This window comes from Notolabrus celidotus, chromosome 14 (assembly GCF_009762535.1).
Source record: "Notolabrus celidotus isolate fNotCel1 chromosome 14, fNotCel1.pri, whole genome shotgun sequence".
Lineage (NCBI taxonomy): Eukaryota > Metazoa > Chordata > Actinopteri > Labriformes > Labridae > Notolabrus > Notolabrus celidotus.
In genome coordinates this window covers 2,487,166-2,504,119 of record NC_048285.1, presented here as the reverse complement: position 1 = coordinate 2,504,119, position 16,954 = coordinate 2,487,166, and the positions used below count along the sequence as shown (strand labels likewise).

Genomic DNA, 16,954 nt, shown 5'->3' with positions numbered 1-16,954 from the left:
CTCACGTGTTTGATAAATTATGATTTAAGCAACATTTGTGTGATCTCAAACTGATGATAGAGTCCAATCATTGCGCGTAAATGTGAGATATTTGACGCATAGAGTTCACAGTCTCACTGTAAACTGGGCTAAAAGTGAGTGAAGTGCTCGCATGACGTTTCTCATACAGTAGGAAGTTGACTCAAGCCTCCCTGTGCCCTTGATCCGTCCGCTCAATACCAAACAATACAGCTGCAGATGTGAAAATGTGCGTAAAGCGCCTTCCGTCCCGCTGTTAGTGATCCGGGCCAGAGACGCTCTAATTACAACAGAGCGGGGCAGTTTTGCGCCATATTCGTCCATAATCGAGTATTGTTTTTTTCCTTCCTCCCCTCGACATTGTTCCTTTCTTCCTTTTATCTCTCCATCTTCTCCTCCCATCTCCCTGCATCATCTCTTCGGCTATATTTAGCGGCTAGACTGAGGCCTTGGCGCCAGACCGTTTAAGACCTGTCAAAGTCCCTCATATTTCCCCTTGTCACATGGAAACCCGGCGACCAGCGGCCCTCTCCTCCACCTCCTCCTCCTCCTCTGCCTCTCTGCCTTCTCTCCTCCTCCCCTTTCTTTTCCTTCTCCTCCTCATGCAGCTATACCAGCAGCCCTCCTCTTCCTCTTCCTCCTTCTCCTCCATCTCCTCCACTTCCTCCTCCTCCTCCTCCTCTGTTCACTCTGCTAAATGAAACATATCAGTTCTCACTTGCAGGGGAAGCATAGCGCGCTCACTGAACCACACTTTCATGTTATTTGGAACACAGTACGGGATGCTTTTTGGGAGCAGACTAATACCTGATGCTTCTCAGCTCCTCCATAAAACAAACATTTTCCCCGGACATGACAAACTCAATCAAAAAGTACAACCACTCAGCTTCCAGCTCACTCCAGCTTCAAACCTCCTGCTTTGTGTGGTGTGTGCAGGCTGTGGGTGTGTGTGACTGACAGGTAGACCACCAGGTGGGGGCGCTATAGTGACCCAGGGGAGCCAGAGGAGAGTGTCAGAGCTGTCACACCCACAGGCGTTACAGCAGCAGACACGGCTCTGCCTCTCAGAGCCTCAGAGGAACTTTTCTCTCTGCACTGATTTCAGATATTTTCAATTAAAGATCATTTCAGGCACTGTCATCTTTGGTGACTTTGTGCTGCAGAGACCAGGGGAACCTTTGGGAAACCTACTGTGTGAGCTGCATCAGCCTGAACCAGAGCGTGACGCACTGCGTTTGTGCGTGTTGTTCATTGATGACTTTGCTTTAGATCTGGATGAGACACATGCTGTCCTAATGTAGCTCGATTATTAACTATCTGATTATTTTTTCGCCTCATTAAATAATACCTCTTATTGTCGGCTTGCTGGTTGGAGGCAAACTTCTCGTTGTGCCTCACCTGTCCTCTCACCATCACCTCATTTTACTTTAACACCACCTGAGAGTTTCTGTAGCACTTTGTTTTATTTTTCTGTATGCGCATGATAACTTAGATAAAAGAAAAACAAATATAATTACCTTCTAACAAATTACACTCCTGCATCTCTCCTGTGTGGACTAAAACGGCCTTAATAAATGTCACACACCCCGACACAAAAACTCTGAAACCCGAGCACACACACACTCACCTGTGACTTCTTTAATAATCTCATCGTTTACATTATTTAATGCATAAATATCAAACACACACCTGTGCATCAGATTCATGCACCTCGGGTGAACAAAACCTGTTACATGTCCGACACAATCTAATATATTTCAGCATCCTCTGCACAAAACTTGATTTTATATTGAGCTGCATGTTCGTGTTAAACACAGGAGTCTGGTTAATTTCAGGTGTGCATACCTGTCCGACAGGTCCGAGTCTGAGACTCTGGAGTCGGTTTTAAAAAAGGCCTCTGCACAGGTTTAAATAGAGATTCACAATGTGAAGCTTAAAATAAATACAAGCATGTGCATTCAGTTCATTTATTTATCGAACATGTATTTTTTCATTTATTCGTTTTATTTTGAAAATTATTTTTCTAATTAGGAATCAAACCCATCAAAACCAATTTACCTGCCTCTGATTTATGTGTGTTAAATATTAATTTCTGCGTTTAATAGAAAATAAAAACATCCTCCTGCAGAGTCAGAAACAAAGAGTCAGAGTTCAGTGTTTCCTTCAGGAGCAGCTCGGAAACTTTTCAGCTTCGGCCTTTTAATCCAAACCAGCTGACATTATTTTATGACTCCATGTTCGTCGGGTCGCGTTTATTCTGAAGCAGCAGAATCATCTCTTGTGTGTTTTGCAGATGTGTTGACAGCGGGCAGGAATTGAATTAGCAGCTGCAGCGGAGGGAACATTGGATCACATTAGGAGCGCAGCGGAGGCTTCACCTGCAGGCCTGCAGCCACTGAGGAGGACGAGGAGGAGAAGGCACACACACACACACACAGACTACACGCTGCAAACACACACACACTTTACACACAGCAGATACATGATTTTATTGATTAAAGAAACAAAAATATCTTTAACATTTCATGGAGACAGAAGCGTCAAAAACTCAGTTTCGATTCAACAATTGGTTTAAATAACTATTTTAATATAGGTGTGTTTTTATTATTATTTAACCACCCGTGCAATAAATCTAGCAACTGCATTAAAATATAAAAATTAAATTAAACTTCTGCAGAAATTCACCTTAACCTCAGAATGAAGCTGCAGCACGTCTCAAACTGTGCCGCGTTTACGGACGACCGAAAAATCTGAGATTAGATTCTTCAAGATTATTTTTTGCAGCTTCATCCTTCATCCTCAAAGTAAAATAATATTCTTACAGTTCTGCTGATGTAATTGATTAATAATGATTAATGCAAGTTTAAATGCAGCATGTGTGGTGACCTTGTTGATGAAATCACTCTTCAGATTTATAATCAGCTGAATAAATGCCTCATGCATTAATGTGATAACATTTAAAGGTATAAAGATGAAATCTCTCTGTGAGCAGAACAGTGTAAAGCTTTGTTTCAGTGAAGCTGCTTCAGATGCAAACATTAAAATATCACATTTATAATCTTTTATGGAACCACAGAACAGAAATGTACATTAATACTCCTTCAATTTATAACCTATAAAATGTGAAATCATTTTCTAAAGACATTTATTACCATGAAGGGACATGATGCATGATATGTCCTGCATTTATCCCTGCATTAAATCATAATTTATTAGCATTATTTCAGTTTATTATTTTTATTCATATTGCAAGTAAATTCAAACAAAAACATCTGCACATGTTTTATTTTGCACATTTTTAAAGACAGGGTTAAATTAAGTGATGACACTTCCTGCAAATAGAGATAATAAAATATAATTCCTCCTTAAAATCGTCCACTTTAATCACCACTCAGAGCATGTTTTATGGTTTAATGTGACGTTATTTAAGCCTGAAATTGTAGAGAAGATATTAAAGGAGAGTTCAGTGGTGTTTCATTGACTCACACACTCTTGAAAGAGCTCAAAAAATAAGATTCTGTGAGGGAGCAATAATGTGAATGAAACAAACGTGTTCATGTTTCTGATTTAAATTAAATCTCCGTCAAAGCTCAGGTCTCCTCCCTCACTGAGGGAGAGTCTGCAGCTCAATTCACACCTGAAACAAACAAACACACACACACACACACACACACACACACACACACACACACACACACACACACACACACACACAGACACGAGCTTAAACACAAAATAAAGAGGAGAAGAAATGAAGTAAAAACATGAGGAAGAGTAAAATTAGAGCCTCAGCAGTTTTAATCTGGACTAAGTTTGTGAAACATCACACTCTGACTGCTGCAGCATCTTTGAGACGACCTGTTCTCCCTCCTGAGATAAGATGAAGCAGGTAAAACTTCAAGTGTGAGCATCCACTCAGGAAACATTTGAGAACGGAGCTCCTGATAAGCTCTAGAAATGTTCGCGTGTTTGAGACACAGTGTGTGATTCAGGAGCTCCAGAGGTGACCACAAGAGGTCAAATCTCTCTGTTTCAACCTGCATAAATTAAGAGATCACAGAGTAGTGTGTTTAAAAGGATTGTGCAGTTAAACAATAATTTCTAATAAGATAATCACAGATATTGATCCTTATGCAGTCTGATCAGTGTCGTAGTTTTTGTAGCATTCATCTTAAATCAGCTTTAGGCCTCTGCATGAGCGAGCATTTCCTACAGCTAATCAGACGATACCTGATACCTTCACAGGTTTGCAACCTCAGCTCAACATTATTATTTCCTCTTCTTATCACTCTGTTTGTCACAACCTTTTCAAAACATCTTGCACACTGCAATGTAGAAATAATATTCAGCCATGATACAACCTCTGAGCTCTCTCTGTCTCTTCACAGGAGCAGCCTGGACGCTGTGAATGGATTTAATGTGAAGGTAGAACATGAACGGATCATCACAGGTAAGTCTTTGAAGAGAGAGAGAGAGAGAGAGAGAGAGAGTGAGTGCTGCAAAATAAACCAACTACACATGGAGTTTATCTGCAGAATTTACCTCCTGTTTAGTCTGGTTTGATTTAATCCAGCCAATTTAGCAAATTGGGAAGAGGGCCTGAAAAATATATAAATGCAAAGTTTAAATTAACAAAATGTCCCCTTGAATATTTTTCTTTGCTTTATCAATTTAAATAAAATCTTTGCACAGTTGGACTCCGAATCAGACTTTGTTTGAGTAAATATTTGTGCATACCTTCATTTGTGAGAGATTAAGTGTCAGCTCCAACAACACAGAGGTGTTTGCATGTTGAACAATATTACACATACAAGAAAACACCAGAGTTTGTAGTAAGATTGCATGGTGCATTAAAAGTATATTGCTCTGTTTTGATGAAAGGCATCGTGCATGATTTTGATGGTTTGAGCTTCACAGTAAATACAGTTCATCTTTGACTCTTGTTTCACCTGTCGGGACCCAAAGTAGTCATTTACAGAAGAAAGTGTACAATTTCCTCGAGCGGTGTTCCTGCTAATTTTACATTTGGATGTACAGTGTTTACCTTCAGAGTGCCGGGCTGAGAGAGAGGAGAGAGAGGTCGTTGTTGTGAATGAGAGCTGAAGTTACATTAACATCAACTGTTAGCACCTGATTTTAAACGCAGCAGATCAAAGTTTCCCTGAGGAGAAGTGAGAGAGAGAGAGAAAGAGAGAGAGAGAGAGAGAGAAAGAGAGAAGAAGCTGGAAAATTCTTCTGAGATGAAGGTGAAACTCAGCCTTAAATCTGCACGCTGCTGCACAATTATTCAGTGCATGATAGCTGATGTAGGCTCTCTGCTTCTTTCCTTCACACTGATAGAAGTTTGACCTCTCATAACTCAACAAGGTGAAAGATAAACTACAAACATGGAGCTTAAAAGAGGTGTAAAGCTGAAGTGAAATGAGCTGCTATCATCCAGCAACATGAAGCCTATTATCTCATTAGCTGAAATGAGCTTTTATCCTCCTGCAGAGTGAACCTGAACATCTCATCATGCAAAGACGTCAGCATGCATCATTCTGGTTAGTTGTGAGATGTTTCCATAGTGTCACATATTTAGGTTTTTCATATTTCAGTTCAATGAGATTGAAGTTAAGCAGCCGGTTCAATGTTTCCAAACATGAGGTCTGATGCTGTGACCTGTGGACTGCAGAGTCTCTCTTTATTTGCAGCATGTCGTGTCTTAATGAGTTAAAGCTGGAGCACGGTGCTGATTATATGAAGATAACTGTGCTCTTAGCTGCATGACAATATCTGCTGCTTTCATTCATGCAAAGTGAACTTTCACTCCCAGCTTGCATGACTTTACAGTTTGTGAAAGTCAAAACAAACTGCAGATCATTTAACTGGTGTAAGTTCAAACAGACGAGACGTTCAGGAGTGTAAATGTGAGTCTGAAGCTGTAACATGTTTGTATTCACGTTAAATAAAAAGCCTCTAAACTCTGATTTCTTTTGTCTTTGTTGCATTAACTTTACTTCCCTGCTTCCAGCTGCAGCCTGTTCCTCCCTCCCTCTTAATGGACTCTTGCATATAAAGCTAAATAAACACATTTTCTAAGCGCTCTGTTTTTATGTTTTCATCCTGTTGTCCAAAAACTACTGAGCAGATTTGATTGTCAGATCTATGCGACTCTAAACGCAGACGTACTGTTTGTAATTCTTCAGCGTTTTGCAGACTTTTAAAGTTTTATAAGTTTTTGATTTAATTGTCTTACGTTTGGAAAAGTTCCTGCGCCTTCTTTTTCATTTTACAACTGTTAGATTATGAACACATCAATAGGATGAAATAAAGCATACGAGGAGTAATCCCCGGCTAATCTAATAGAACCTGAACGACTTCAAATGTTTGACTTCACTTTGAAAGAGAAGGAGAGGAGGAAGGAGAGGAGGAAGGAGAGGAGACCTGAAGTTCTGTGCTGATTAGCGGAGAAACAAACATGCCCCCTCGCTCCTCAGCTCCCCCAGAACAAAGAGCCAGAGTCGGCCATAAAGAGTCCCTTTAACACACTTTACTGCCTGTTAAAAAATATGGTACTAATTACCAGTGGGACCGAGCGCTGATGGTCACCGCTGCAGTCGAAATCTGAACGGCACAATTAGGAGCAATCACAGGGAGAAAGAAAGAAACACACAGCTTCACTTCCTCTACTTTTATTATGTTTTTTCTTCTTTCTGCATGAACGCTGCAAAAACAAGTCAGTGTTTTACAAATCAACAAGCGTTTGCTCTCAGTTCAAACTAACAGACTCAGCGACCGAGCAAAGACAGGCCAACATGACATGCAGCCAATCAGACAACACTCAGACATGAGGGATTGTACACTATGATCATCAGTAAAGGACAAGTCTGGCATTTATTTTAAATCTGAGCCTTTTTATACACGTTTAAGACTCTGAACTAACAATGGGTACACATGTTTGAGCAGCTCCTCTGCTGCAAGGTTATTTTTCAGAGCAAACACACTCAACACATCCTCTTAAAGTTCTTGTTTTTGTCCCTGAGAGGGTCACATTTTTATTTTTAGTTTAGACCTTTTATTTAAGAGAGTGATGTTTTTTTTAAAACAGGAACAGACATCACATCTACCTCTTCAAACCATCATACTCCACTTTTTGAAAAGCAGTCATTTTAACTTTCTGAACAAAGGAGTTGTTGGTCTACCAATGCTTCAATTGTTATTTCAAATATTGTGTTTTATCTGAGCTCATCATTTAAAAACTAAAGTAACAATCAAACAAACAAAATGGCCAAGAAAGGCAGAGGTAGACCAACAACTCCCTTGTTCAGAAAAGTTAAATGTTTTTTTTAAAAACCGGGGTCCAGCTTTGTGGTTTAGTCTAAATTACATGAGCAGGAGTTGCTGGTCTACCTATCCTTCAAGTGTTTTTACTCTCATCCAAACTTTGTGTTATACATGAACAAACCATCAACAGTGATGGAGTCAAATAAGCAAACAAACAAACTAGCCAATAAAAGTAGGGGTAGACCAGCAACTCAAGTGTTCTATAAGGTAGCATTAGTTTAAAGAGAGTGATGAAGCAGCAGCTTTTCTTCTCCAAAACCAAAGAGGATAATCTCTCTCATTTACTTTAGTCCAGATTATATTGAAGTTGTTGGTCTACCACTTCCTTCGAGTGTTTTTACTCTTATCCAAACATTGTGTTTTACGTGAACAAACCATTAACAGTGATGGAGTCACATGAACACACACAGTAGCTGGTAAGAGGAAGGGTAGACCAACAACTCCCTTGTTCAGCAAGGTTAAATGACTGCTTTTGAAAATGCAGGTAAAGCTTTGAAGAGAGTGAAGTAGACTTTAACGTTAACTCAAAGCACCATGTCTTTAATGTAAGTTAATCCAAAGACCAAGGAGTTGTTGGTCTACCACTGCCTCGCCAAACTGGCCAATAAGTGGAAGGTTAGACTAACAACTCCTGTGATCTGTAAGGTGAAATGACTATATTTGAAAAAGTGGTCTACCTTTGAAGAGCGTGATGGGATGTCCTTTTCTGGCTTCTTAAAAATGATTTTGCACAAACATGTCTTTAATGTAAGTAAGTCCAAAGGATGTACGGGTTGTTGGTCTACTGTTGCATCCACTTAATAAAGTATGTGAGCCGGTGTGATGAGAGAAAAGGCCATAGCATTGTTGATATTGCATATTAATGTGATCATTGAAGATTAAAGAGTGCAGCAAGACCAGCGACTCCTGAGATCTGCGAGTTGAAATAACTGGTAAGAGTCCAAAAAGGTTGATCATTTTCTGTCACGTCGTCCGACACTCAGAGTAACAATCTGAACCCGTCATCAGAGAAAACAAGGAGCACTTCCAAAACTTCTGCACCTACTCGCACAAAAAGGACCCAGATTTAAAACACCAGACTTCTCCTTCGATGCTTCTTCTAAGGTGACTCTGTAAAAAGTGCGTTTCAGATTTCACAGAGTCAAACGTTCTGCTAACAGGCAAAGTGTGTTCATAAAGGAGGTTCTGATTATCAGTGGGCAAAGCTCGAGCATTTAAGGAAAATACATTTTAGAGATCTACGACGAGAAGCAGAGAAAAGGTTTTGGTCAAAAGTTGCAAATGTACAAAATACAGCTTTAAGTCTATTGCTCTGCTCGGTTAAGATTTACTCTCTGCAAGGCCAAAGTTTGGGGTCCGTATATTCATTTAATCGATTACAGCGTAAACATGTAAATTATTCAACCTTCTCATGGTGTCATCTCATTACTGCATCGAATCAAAGGCAGAGCAGGAACAACGCTAATCAAAAACATTTAGCAAGCAGCGAACACACACACACACACACACACACACACACACACACACACACACACACACACACACACACACACTCATGCACGCACACACACAGGGCTGCTACACGTCACTGACTGGAATAAACACTTCTCCTCCGTCTGCGCTCCCTTTCTGACGGCTCGTTCAGACAATAGGCACACCGTAAAACTTCAAACACACAGAAGAAGAAGAAGAATGATGGCGGGCGGAGGAAACAGCAGACGGAGAGGACGGCTGGTTTCTGACGATGACACGGTAACAGGCAGAGTGAAGGAGAGAGGGCGGATTCTGGTCCATTATTAAAAATCTGACATCGACGGGAGTGGAAGTTCCCCTGTATGAAAATACTCTCTGTGGAAACTGTTGTTTTCTGGACTTTAGATTTGGTTACTCGCTGAGCAGCTGATGAAATATCTTTTGACTTTAAAGGAACTTAGTTTTAAACCACTTAGTTAAGGTATTTTAATACAAATATGGGAGGAATTTGAAGGTTACATTAAACTATTTTCATGTTTATCAGGGTGAAAAGGTCAGATTAACATATATCTAAAATAAATCAGCCTTCAAATCCACCCAGGAATCAAACACTGACTGCATGAAGCTGAGAACACAACACAAATCCTAGACACAGTTTGGTTCCAGTCTAACACGCTCAGAGTGTTGGTGCAGACAGGTATGAGGAGGGGGAGGTGGAGATGGGTCAGGTGGGCTCCATCCGTGCTGGTGGAGGTGGAGCTCCTCAGGGGAAGTTGGTGGGGAAGAGGCTGAGCGGCTGGCTCTCGTTGGTGGGCAGAGGCGAGCGGTAACCCTCAAAGTTCCTCGGGATGCTGCCGCTGGTGGAACCCGAGCTGTTGCTGAGGGTCTCGATGCTGCCCTCCCTCTGCAGCTCTGCAGAGAGACACAGAGAGAAGGAAACATCATCATTTCATGTAAAAATATCTGCAGAATGACTTTCATTAAAGCTCCTGTGTGCAGGTTTTAGCTGCTTATGAACTGTAATAATTGGTTCCTTCAAAAGCCACAGAAGGTCGGTGTCAGACAAAGCGACAAACTGCTCTTCTACATTTTTTAGCAAAGGAAAGCAGGGTGAGATTTCAGTTAAAGAAAAACACCACAAAATTAGCAAGGATATTAGAGGTACCACTTTGTCCACAGGGGGCGCCAAAATCAATGCAAACCAACCAAACTAAAGAAAATGTCCTGGTTAGTAAAGCTCAGTTTTCCCTCCTAATAAGTGAAGGATAATTAACGGCTACACGTCAAATACTACAAGTGTCAGTGTTGATACATGTGATCTTGCTCTCCCTAATGTATTTAAAGGATATTGCTTTTTTGTAATTGTTTTGTCTGTTTACCCCTTGTTAATGTCGGTATGGATGTGTGATGTGTGTGAAGTGATCAATGTTATGGGGCGGGTGGGATCTTAAGGGTGTTTTTGTTATTGTGTTTTATAACATCATCCACAGAACTCTGTTCCAACTACTGCATGTCACAAAACTTATTGTTTGTCTGTCTGTGCATAAGAAAAAACAATAAAGAAACTTTGGAATAAATCATTTGATACAGGAGGGTTTCTTCTTTGGGGACATTTATTTCTTCAAATAAAGCGACATTCTATAGTATGTCATTTTTTTCATCAAAATACTATAGCATGTTGCTTTTTCAACAAAAAATAAGGCATAATATGGTTATGTTGCTTTAAAAAAAAATAACCTTATTAAAAAAAAAAAATCGACATAAGGCATACCATGTCACTTTTAAAGAAAAACAACATAAGGCATACTATTGTATGTCGCTTTTTCATCGAAAAATAAGGCACACTTTAGTGTGTCGTTTCTTTCATCAATTCATTGACATACTTGAGTATGTCGTTTTTTTCATCAAAAAAGCGACACACTATAGTATGTCCCTTTTTTGATGTAAGAAACGAGCGACAAACTATAGTGTGTCGTTTTTTTCTGATGAAAAAAACGACATACTAAATGTTGCCAGATTTTCACAATCTTCCCTACCTATGATTGTGGAGAACTCCAAGAGCATTTGTCATGTTGAAAAGTCAGAAAACAAACAAACAAACAAACAAACATTAATCCAGTTTAAGAGAGATAAAAAGTGTGCAGAGTATTCAAAAGTTCCCCTTGAAGGATCACAGAGAAGATCTGAGTCTGAGTGTAAACAAATGATCATTTAGGCGTGTGGAAATCCAGGAAATATTAAGTGATCGTCTAAAATTTTGGAAGAGCACGTGTCCGCTTCATTTCTTGACTCAACAGACAGAAAGAATAAAATGGGAGATCCCAGCAGGAGTTTCCCTTCATGTTTCATCACCATCAGACCACTCTGGACCTAAACATGCAATATAAACTGATGAAGTCCACATCTACAGGATTAACCTATCAGTTATCTGTGGACGAAAACCAAACTGACCACTTCTTCCAACATTCTTGGGGTGACACCGAACGTTTCCCTGACATGTCACGCTGCTCCACATCCCTCACTGCGCTCTGATCGAGCCGCTCGGCTCACGTCTCACGTCCATAAGGAACCTATTACTGTTATTACATGCTGTAAACCAGATCCGTGGATGTTCGGATAGAATGGCGTGCACGGAAGTGGCAGCGCAGTATTAAAACTGTGATGCATGTAGTGAGTTGTGACGTCCATCAGGAGTTTCGCTGTACTTAATCTGCTGACAGCGGTCCACGCCCTGCGAATGTGCAGCCGTGTGCATCCATGACAGAGTCGGACTGTCATCGACAAATTGAGAGCAGGATTTGATAATACACGGACACGAGAGGAGAAGTGCACGCTGCATGAAACAAGCTGCTCTAAGCTGCAGGATGAAGGGCGACTTTCAGAGGCTGGTTCATGCAACACGTTCAATGAATGAAACTCTAACACTGGAAAGAGTAAGGAATGCAAACGTGAAATCAGAGTTCAGGGTCTCATTAAGGATTTACTGTCTGAGGAACAGATGTCCAGAACTATTTAAGTGCTTAAATGAAAGTTAAAAGTGTATAGCTACAGCAGAACATTGTTTTTATCTGGTGTCTGTGCAGGTTTAGGAGTGATAAGATGATATTTAAACCCTCAAGTCAGAGTCTGCAGGTGGATGCTGCATGACGGGGCTGCAAGTTTGAAGGCAGCATTCGTTCGTAAGGTGATTGTGAGGGTAATGAGAGTGTAACTAGCTTCCACTTTGTACATGCATAAATGTTTACAAAGTCAGTGCTGTTAGCTGCTGTGAACGCCGATCAAAAACAGAAACGTGTTCCTCTTACGTGCTCGGAGGAAACACGAGAACACGCAGAATCAAACAAGGAGCTGCTCGCTACTTGTTTCTGAAAAGTTAAGGTAAGACTCAATAAAAAAACACCAAAGACAAGGTTTCATGATGACTTTTAACTGTGTTCATGTTTGTCCAAATAGTAGTCGACAGCATAAGACAGACGCAGAAAGAAGGGTTGTAGAAGATGCATGAACACGAAGACTTGCATGAAAGTAGAACAGTCCTTTAACGTCTTTTAATCAGAATAGCAACAGACACGTTTCTGCAAAGAGCCTTCCTCAGCGTTGCAGAAAATAAGCAGAGATGCACCTCATGCAATGCACTTCTTGTATTCCTGTATTTAAGTGACATATCAGAGGAAGGCGTTAAAAGACGTTAGGCTACTTTCTTGTAAACGATGACGCAAGCATCTCAAGCATCCCGCGTTACTGCAAGTGCTAGCTGTCTGCAGCAGGTGTTACACCTTGATGTGGTCACGCACAGCAGACGTGTTCATGTTGTACTTCAGTAAAGCCGTGCACATCACACATTTCACTGTGGAGCTGGTGTCATCGTCAGTGAAATGCTTCACTGGAGCCTTCAGGTCGGCCCCTCCTCTACAGTATCCACCTTTTTGTTGGTGACTGAGTTACTTGAGCTCTACAGCGCTGACTAGTAGTTAAAGCAGTCGACTAGTAGATTCATTAGAATAATTGGTTAACAAACATTACGAGAGAAGATAAAGATAAAAATATAAAAATGATCTGAAACATGTAGAAAAATATCAACAAGTTCCAGTTATGAATAAGATAAAATGTAGTGATAGTTAGAAGGCCTGTTTTGGGACTTAAAGCTGGGGTTGGTAATCAGATTTAGATCCACTTCTTGTTATACTGGTTAAAATGATCTTTATGTCCTGATGACAATCATTACCTAATGTGTTCTTAAAAAAGAGGTAAAAAAAGCTGCTATCTACAGCCGGAGTAAACCTGGGAAAACACCAACCAATCCCTGCCATCAGGAGCCAAATGATGAAACCAATCAAATTCCGTCCTGCTGTTCTGCCCGCCTCCTGCGCGTACATTTCCCCGGCGTTCACTCCCTGTCTCCTGCCTCTGCTTTCCCTGACTCTACTGACTGCCCCTCTTGCTCGACCTCGGGCCTGTCCCCTCTGACCCAATGAGGGTCTTTGCTCAGGACAGTAGTCTGGATCAGAGTCTATAAAGCTCTCACCACGGGGGCTCTGACAAGCAAAAGAATTAATGACATTCAGTAAGTCCTACAGAAAATGTAGATGTACTGTAGCGTCCGTCCGGACGCTGTAGGGATGACGAGCCGATTCGTGAACACGTTGATCTTTAATAACCGGTCACTGTCGGCCGTTACCACGCCAACCAACAAAGCAACAATCAATGTTTGAATGAATGAAGAACTTCTCCTCTTGTCTCTCCTCTCTCCCGCTCGCTGTGAGTTGTGAGTGCTAACAGCAGCCATGTTTGTTTGTGTTTTTAACTTTCACCGCTGTTTACCGCTGAGTGAGACATGAGTTGACGTAGTGCAAAACACAAACGATGTGCTGAGGACCGGTTTTGAATCAGTCACCATCACATGGTCGTGAATCAGTGGCGCTCATGCATGTGAGCGGGGGCGTCGTTGTGGAGGAGGGGGGGAGGGGTTAGACAGGTTCCTGAGGAAATGCTACATTCAAATTCATGCTAGTTTTCCGTGACTACCAACCCTAGCTTTAATTCAACAATATTTCAAATTTCAAATAAATTATTCGCTAAACTTTTAGATTATTAAGAGAATGAATAGCTTTTTGTTTATGATCGATGCGACTCATTTCTCTTTTGTTTCTCAGAACATGATTGAGATGATCCAATCAGCTCGTTTGGTGTGGTTTGGTTGAATAAATGAGATATTTATTCCACTTATTGAATGAATAAATGTGAAGCATACTAATAGTCGTGCTGATCTGGGATGAAAGGCGTGGTGAATCCAGCTCAAACAGAAAGCTCAGACTCTCCTGATTCCCGTCTCTGTGGTGAAGTTTCCACTGCTGCAGATTTCACAGCTCCACAGCATCGAGCTTTAACTTCTCCTGCTGTCTGTCAAACATCCGACACATCCCTGACCCGTAGATGAACAGGAGCCGTAATTAGCTTAAGAGTCTTTTCAAATTTCATACAGTCATAACAGAAATGAAACCACAGCGTGAGTCTGAAACGTCCTGCAGATGTTCAGAGCGAGGATGGATAGTGTCTCTGTCACAAGCTTCTTACACAATCCCAGGAAACCTAATACAGACCACAGTGTTATTATCCCGGCTAACACGCAATGTGCCACTCTGTGGTGTCCCCCCCCCCCCTCCCTCTGTTTAATTCCCCAACACCACACAGGGCTCACACAGCACAGTGATCCAGGCAGAGGTGGAGGCTGCTGGTTCTCTCTCAATTTATCCAGCGAGGTTAAGAATATTTATTTAACCCGCAAATTCTTCATTTTTAATCCACCAAGATTTAAAGCCAACGAAGAGCGTTCAAGTCAGACTCTGCTGCTCTCATGATTATGATGAAACCTGGACGTGGTGCATACTAGTCACCGCAAGAGAAGTTTTCCGACGAATTAAAGACGTACCTTTAACTCGTTTAATACCTGACCAATGTAGTTCTGCTGCTATAGGCTTAGACTGACACACTGGGATCCTGTCTTTCCCTCTCTCTCCTCTCTCTGCCTGTCTCTCACTTTAACTCTTCCTGTCCCATTAAAGTTACTAACCATAGACTTTTCTGGAGTCCCTGAGCTCCCTTGTCTCGTAGGTTCCTCTGGATCTCTGCTGCTGTGGACGTGCCAGACTCCAGCTGCTACAACTACTACTATCCGTCTCCCCACTATCATCTCTCTCTCTCTTCATCTCCCTCTATCCTCTCTCCAACACGGTCTCAGCAGATGTGTGTCTAACATGAGTCTGGTCCTGCTGGAGGTTTCTGCCTGTTAAAGGAAGTTTGTCCTTGCCACTGTAACTTGCTAAATGCTGCAAAGTGCTCCCCTCACGATATATTGACGTTATGTTGAGGGGTAACTACCTTGATTCAGTATCTCATAACGCTCAGTAAAGATGAGTTTTATCTGATTACATTTGTTGCTCTCTCTCTTAAAGTCTTGCATATTTGTAACTATCAACCTGTAGAAATGTATTAAGCGTCATGGACGTTCTGTGACGTCTCTTGATGAGTCTCACGATGTTTCAGGATCACTTACTCAGACTTGCACGACATTTTAAAGCAGCTGAAAAAGGAAGAAGTTGCAAAACTCTGCGCACCACACATGAATTTGAATGCATGCAATATGCAATGAACTCACAATGAGACGGTGTTAGAGGCCGGAGCTTTGAGTTACAGAAAGAATGAAGGTCAGAGCTATTATAGATTAAATTTTTGTCACCTAAAGTGATGTAAAAAATGAAAATGGAGATGGAAGTCTTGCTTTTGGCTGCAAATCGAATAAGGGGGACAACACAAAACAACCTTCTTGTGGAAGGTCAGAGGTATACTTTCTGTTTTTATATATATGTTTGTTCATTGTTGCACTCTTTCTTTTGCTTTCTGTGATTGTACAGGTGTGTTTTTTTATCTTGAGGTCATGAGGTCGAGGTTTTAATGCAGTAATTAGAAATACAACATACATGCCTGATTTATATGAAATAATCCTGTTGATGTATGTGTGTGTGTGTGTTTAAAGGATGAATTAAAACTTCACATGCTTTAGTGTTCACAGTCTCAGCTCACGCCACAGTGCCCGGTTTATCCGTACGAATATGGGTCATCTGTAATGATATCGTTTTTCCAGCCTCGGCTCCAAGCAGACGAGCAGCGACAGGAGCCGGAGCCGCTGAGACTGAGTTCTCCTCTCCTCTGCACCTCCTACTCTCCTCACCTCAGACACCCAGACGTCCTTCAGGAGGACCTTTGGGACCTCTGCTCTCCTCCCTGCTCGTCTTTTTGCCAGCCCCGGCTCTGGATCAGCACAGTTGCAGTGTTATTGTAGGCGCTGTAAGCTGCTGAACACCCCAGTAAAGCCCTAAAGGCCCTTTCTAGTGCTGCCTAATCCACCTCATTGTGTGACGCCTACCAGCTATTCAACACGTCTTAACCTCTCACGCCCCCGACACAATCCCCCGCTGCTCGATCGTTGGGGATCTGTTCCTCTGGGGCTGATGTCACCGGGTAAAGTAATATGGTTATTTACAAGGCGGTTTTGTGCGACGTGATGTGTAGATAATGCAGCTCTGGATGGAGGCCAATGAAGAAATGGAAACTACTGTAGTGTTTGACTGATGTGGGCTTTTAAAGGGCGGCAGAGCTGAGCCGGCTGATAAATATTTTGTGCTAATAAATAGCGGCTTATCTGTAAAACGTATTTTTAAAGCCACAAATGATGGCTCGTATTCCACTTTGAAAGCTGATAGCAGCAACTTTCATGCAACTTTCTGGATTAAGCATCCTGTGCTTTATTTTTATTCCTCAGATAGCCTTCTGAGGTCACTGAAGTGAAATGTTCTCAAGAACAGCAGAACGTCCAGATATCGGCACGTGTGCAGCCTAATCTTAGCGTCGGTGTTGACTCTGTGCAGCGGCTGGGATGAGAGCTGCGTTCAGGGACGACACCAGAGGCCAGACTTCAAACAAAAGTGCAAGTCAACGCAAGATACAGAGACGAAGAAGCTATCAGTAAAACAGCAGCAGATGCCTCAGCTGGAGATAACACAGAGGTTTTTAAGGCCTGAGTTAGATAGATGGAGGGTGTGCGTGTGTGTGTGTGTGTGTGTGTGTGTGTGTGTGCGTG

At 41.6% G+C, this 16,954-nt stretch overlaps 1 protein-coding gene across 3 annotated transcripts in view; it reads right to left on the bottom strand.

Annotated features, from left to right (window-relative positions):
- Window positions 1–6,676: 6,676 nt before the first annotated feature.
- The window catches only part of bcas3 (BCAS3 microtubule associated cell migration factor), a 473,019-nt gene continuing 462,741 nt past the window's right edge, over window positions 6,677–16,954 (bottom strand). For all 3 annotated transcript variants that reach the window (XM_034701109.1, XM_034701111.1, XM_034701110.1), the window contains exon 24: window positions 6,677–9,729. In XM_034701109.1, the coding sequence (XP_034557000.1) occupies window positions 9,581–9,729 (149 nt within the window). In that variant the 3' untranslated portion in view covers window positions 6,677–9,580. The remainder of the gene's footprint in view (window positions 9,730–16,954) is intronic.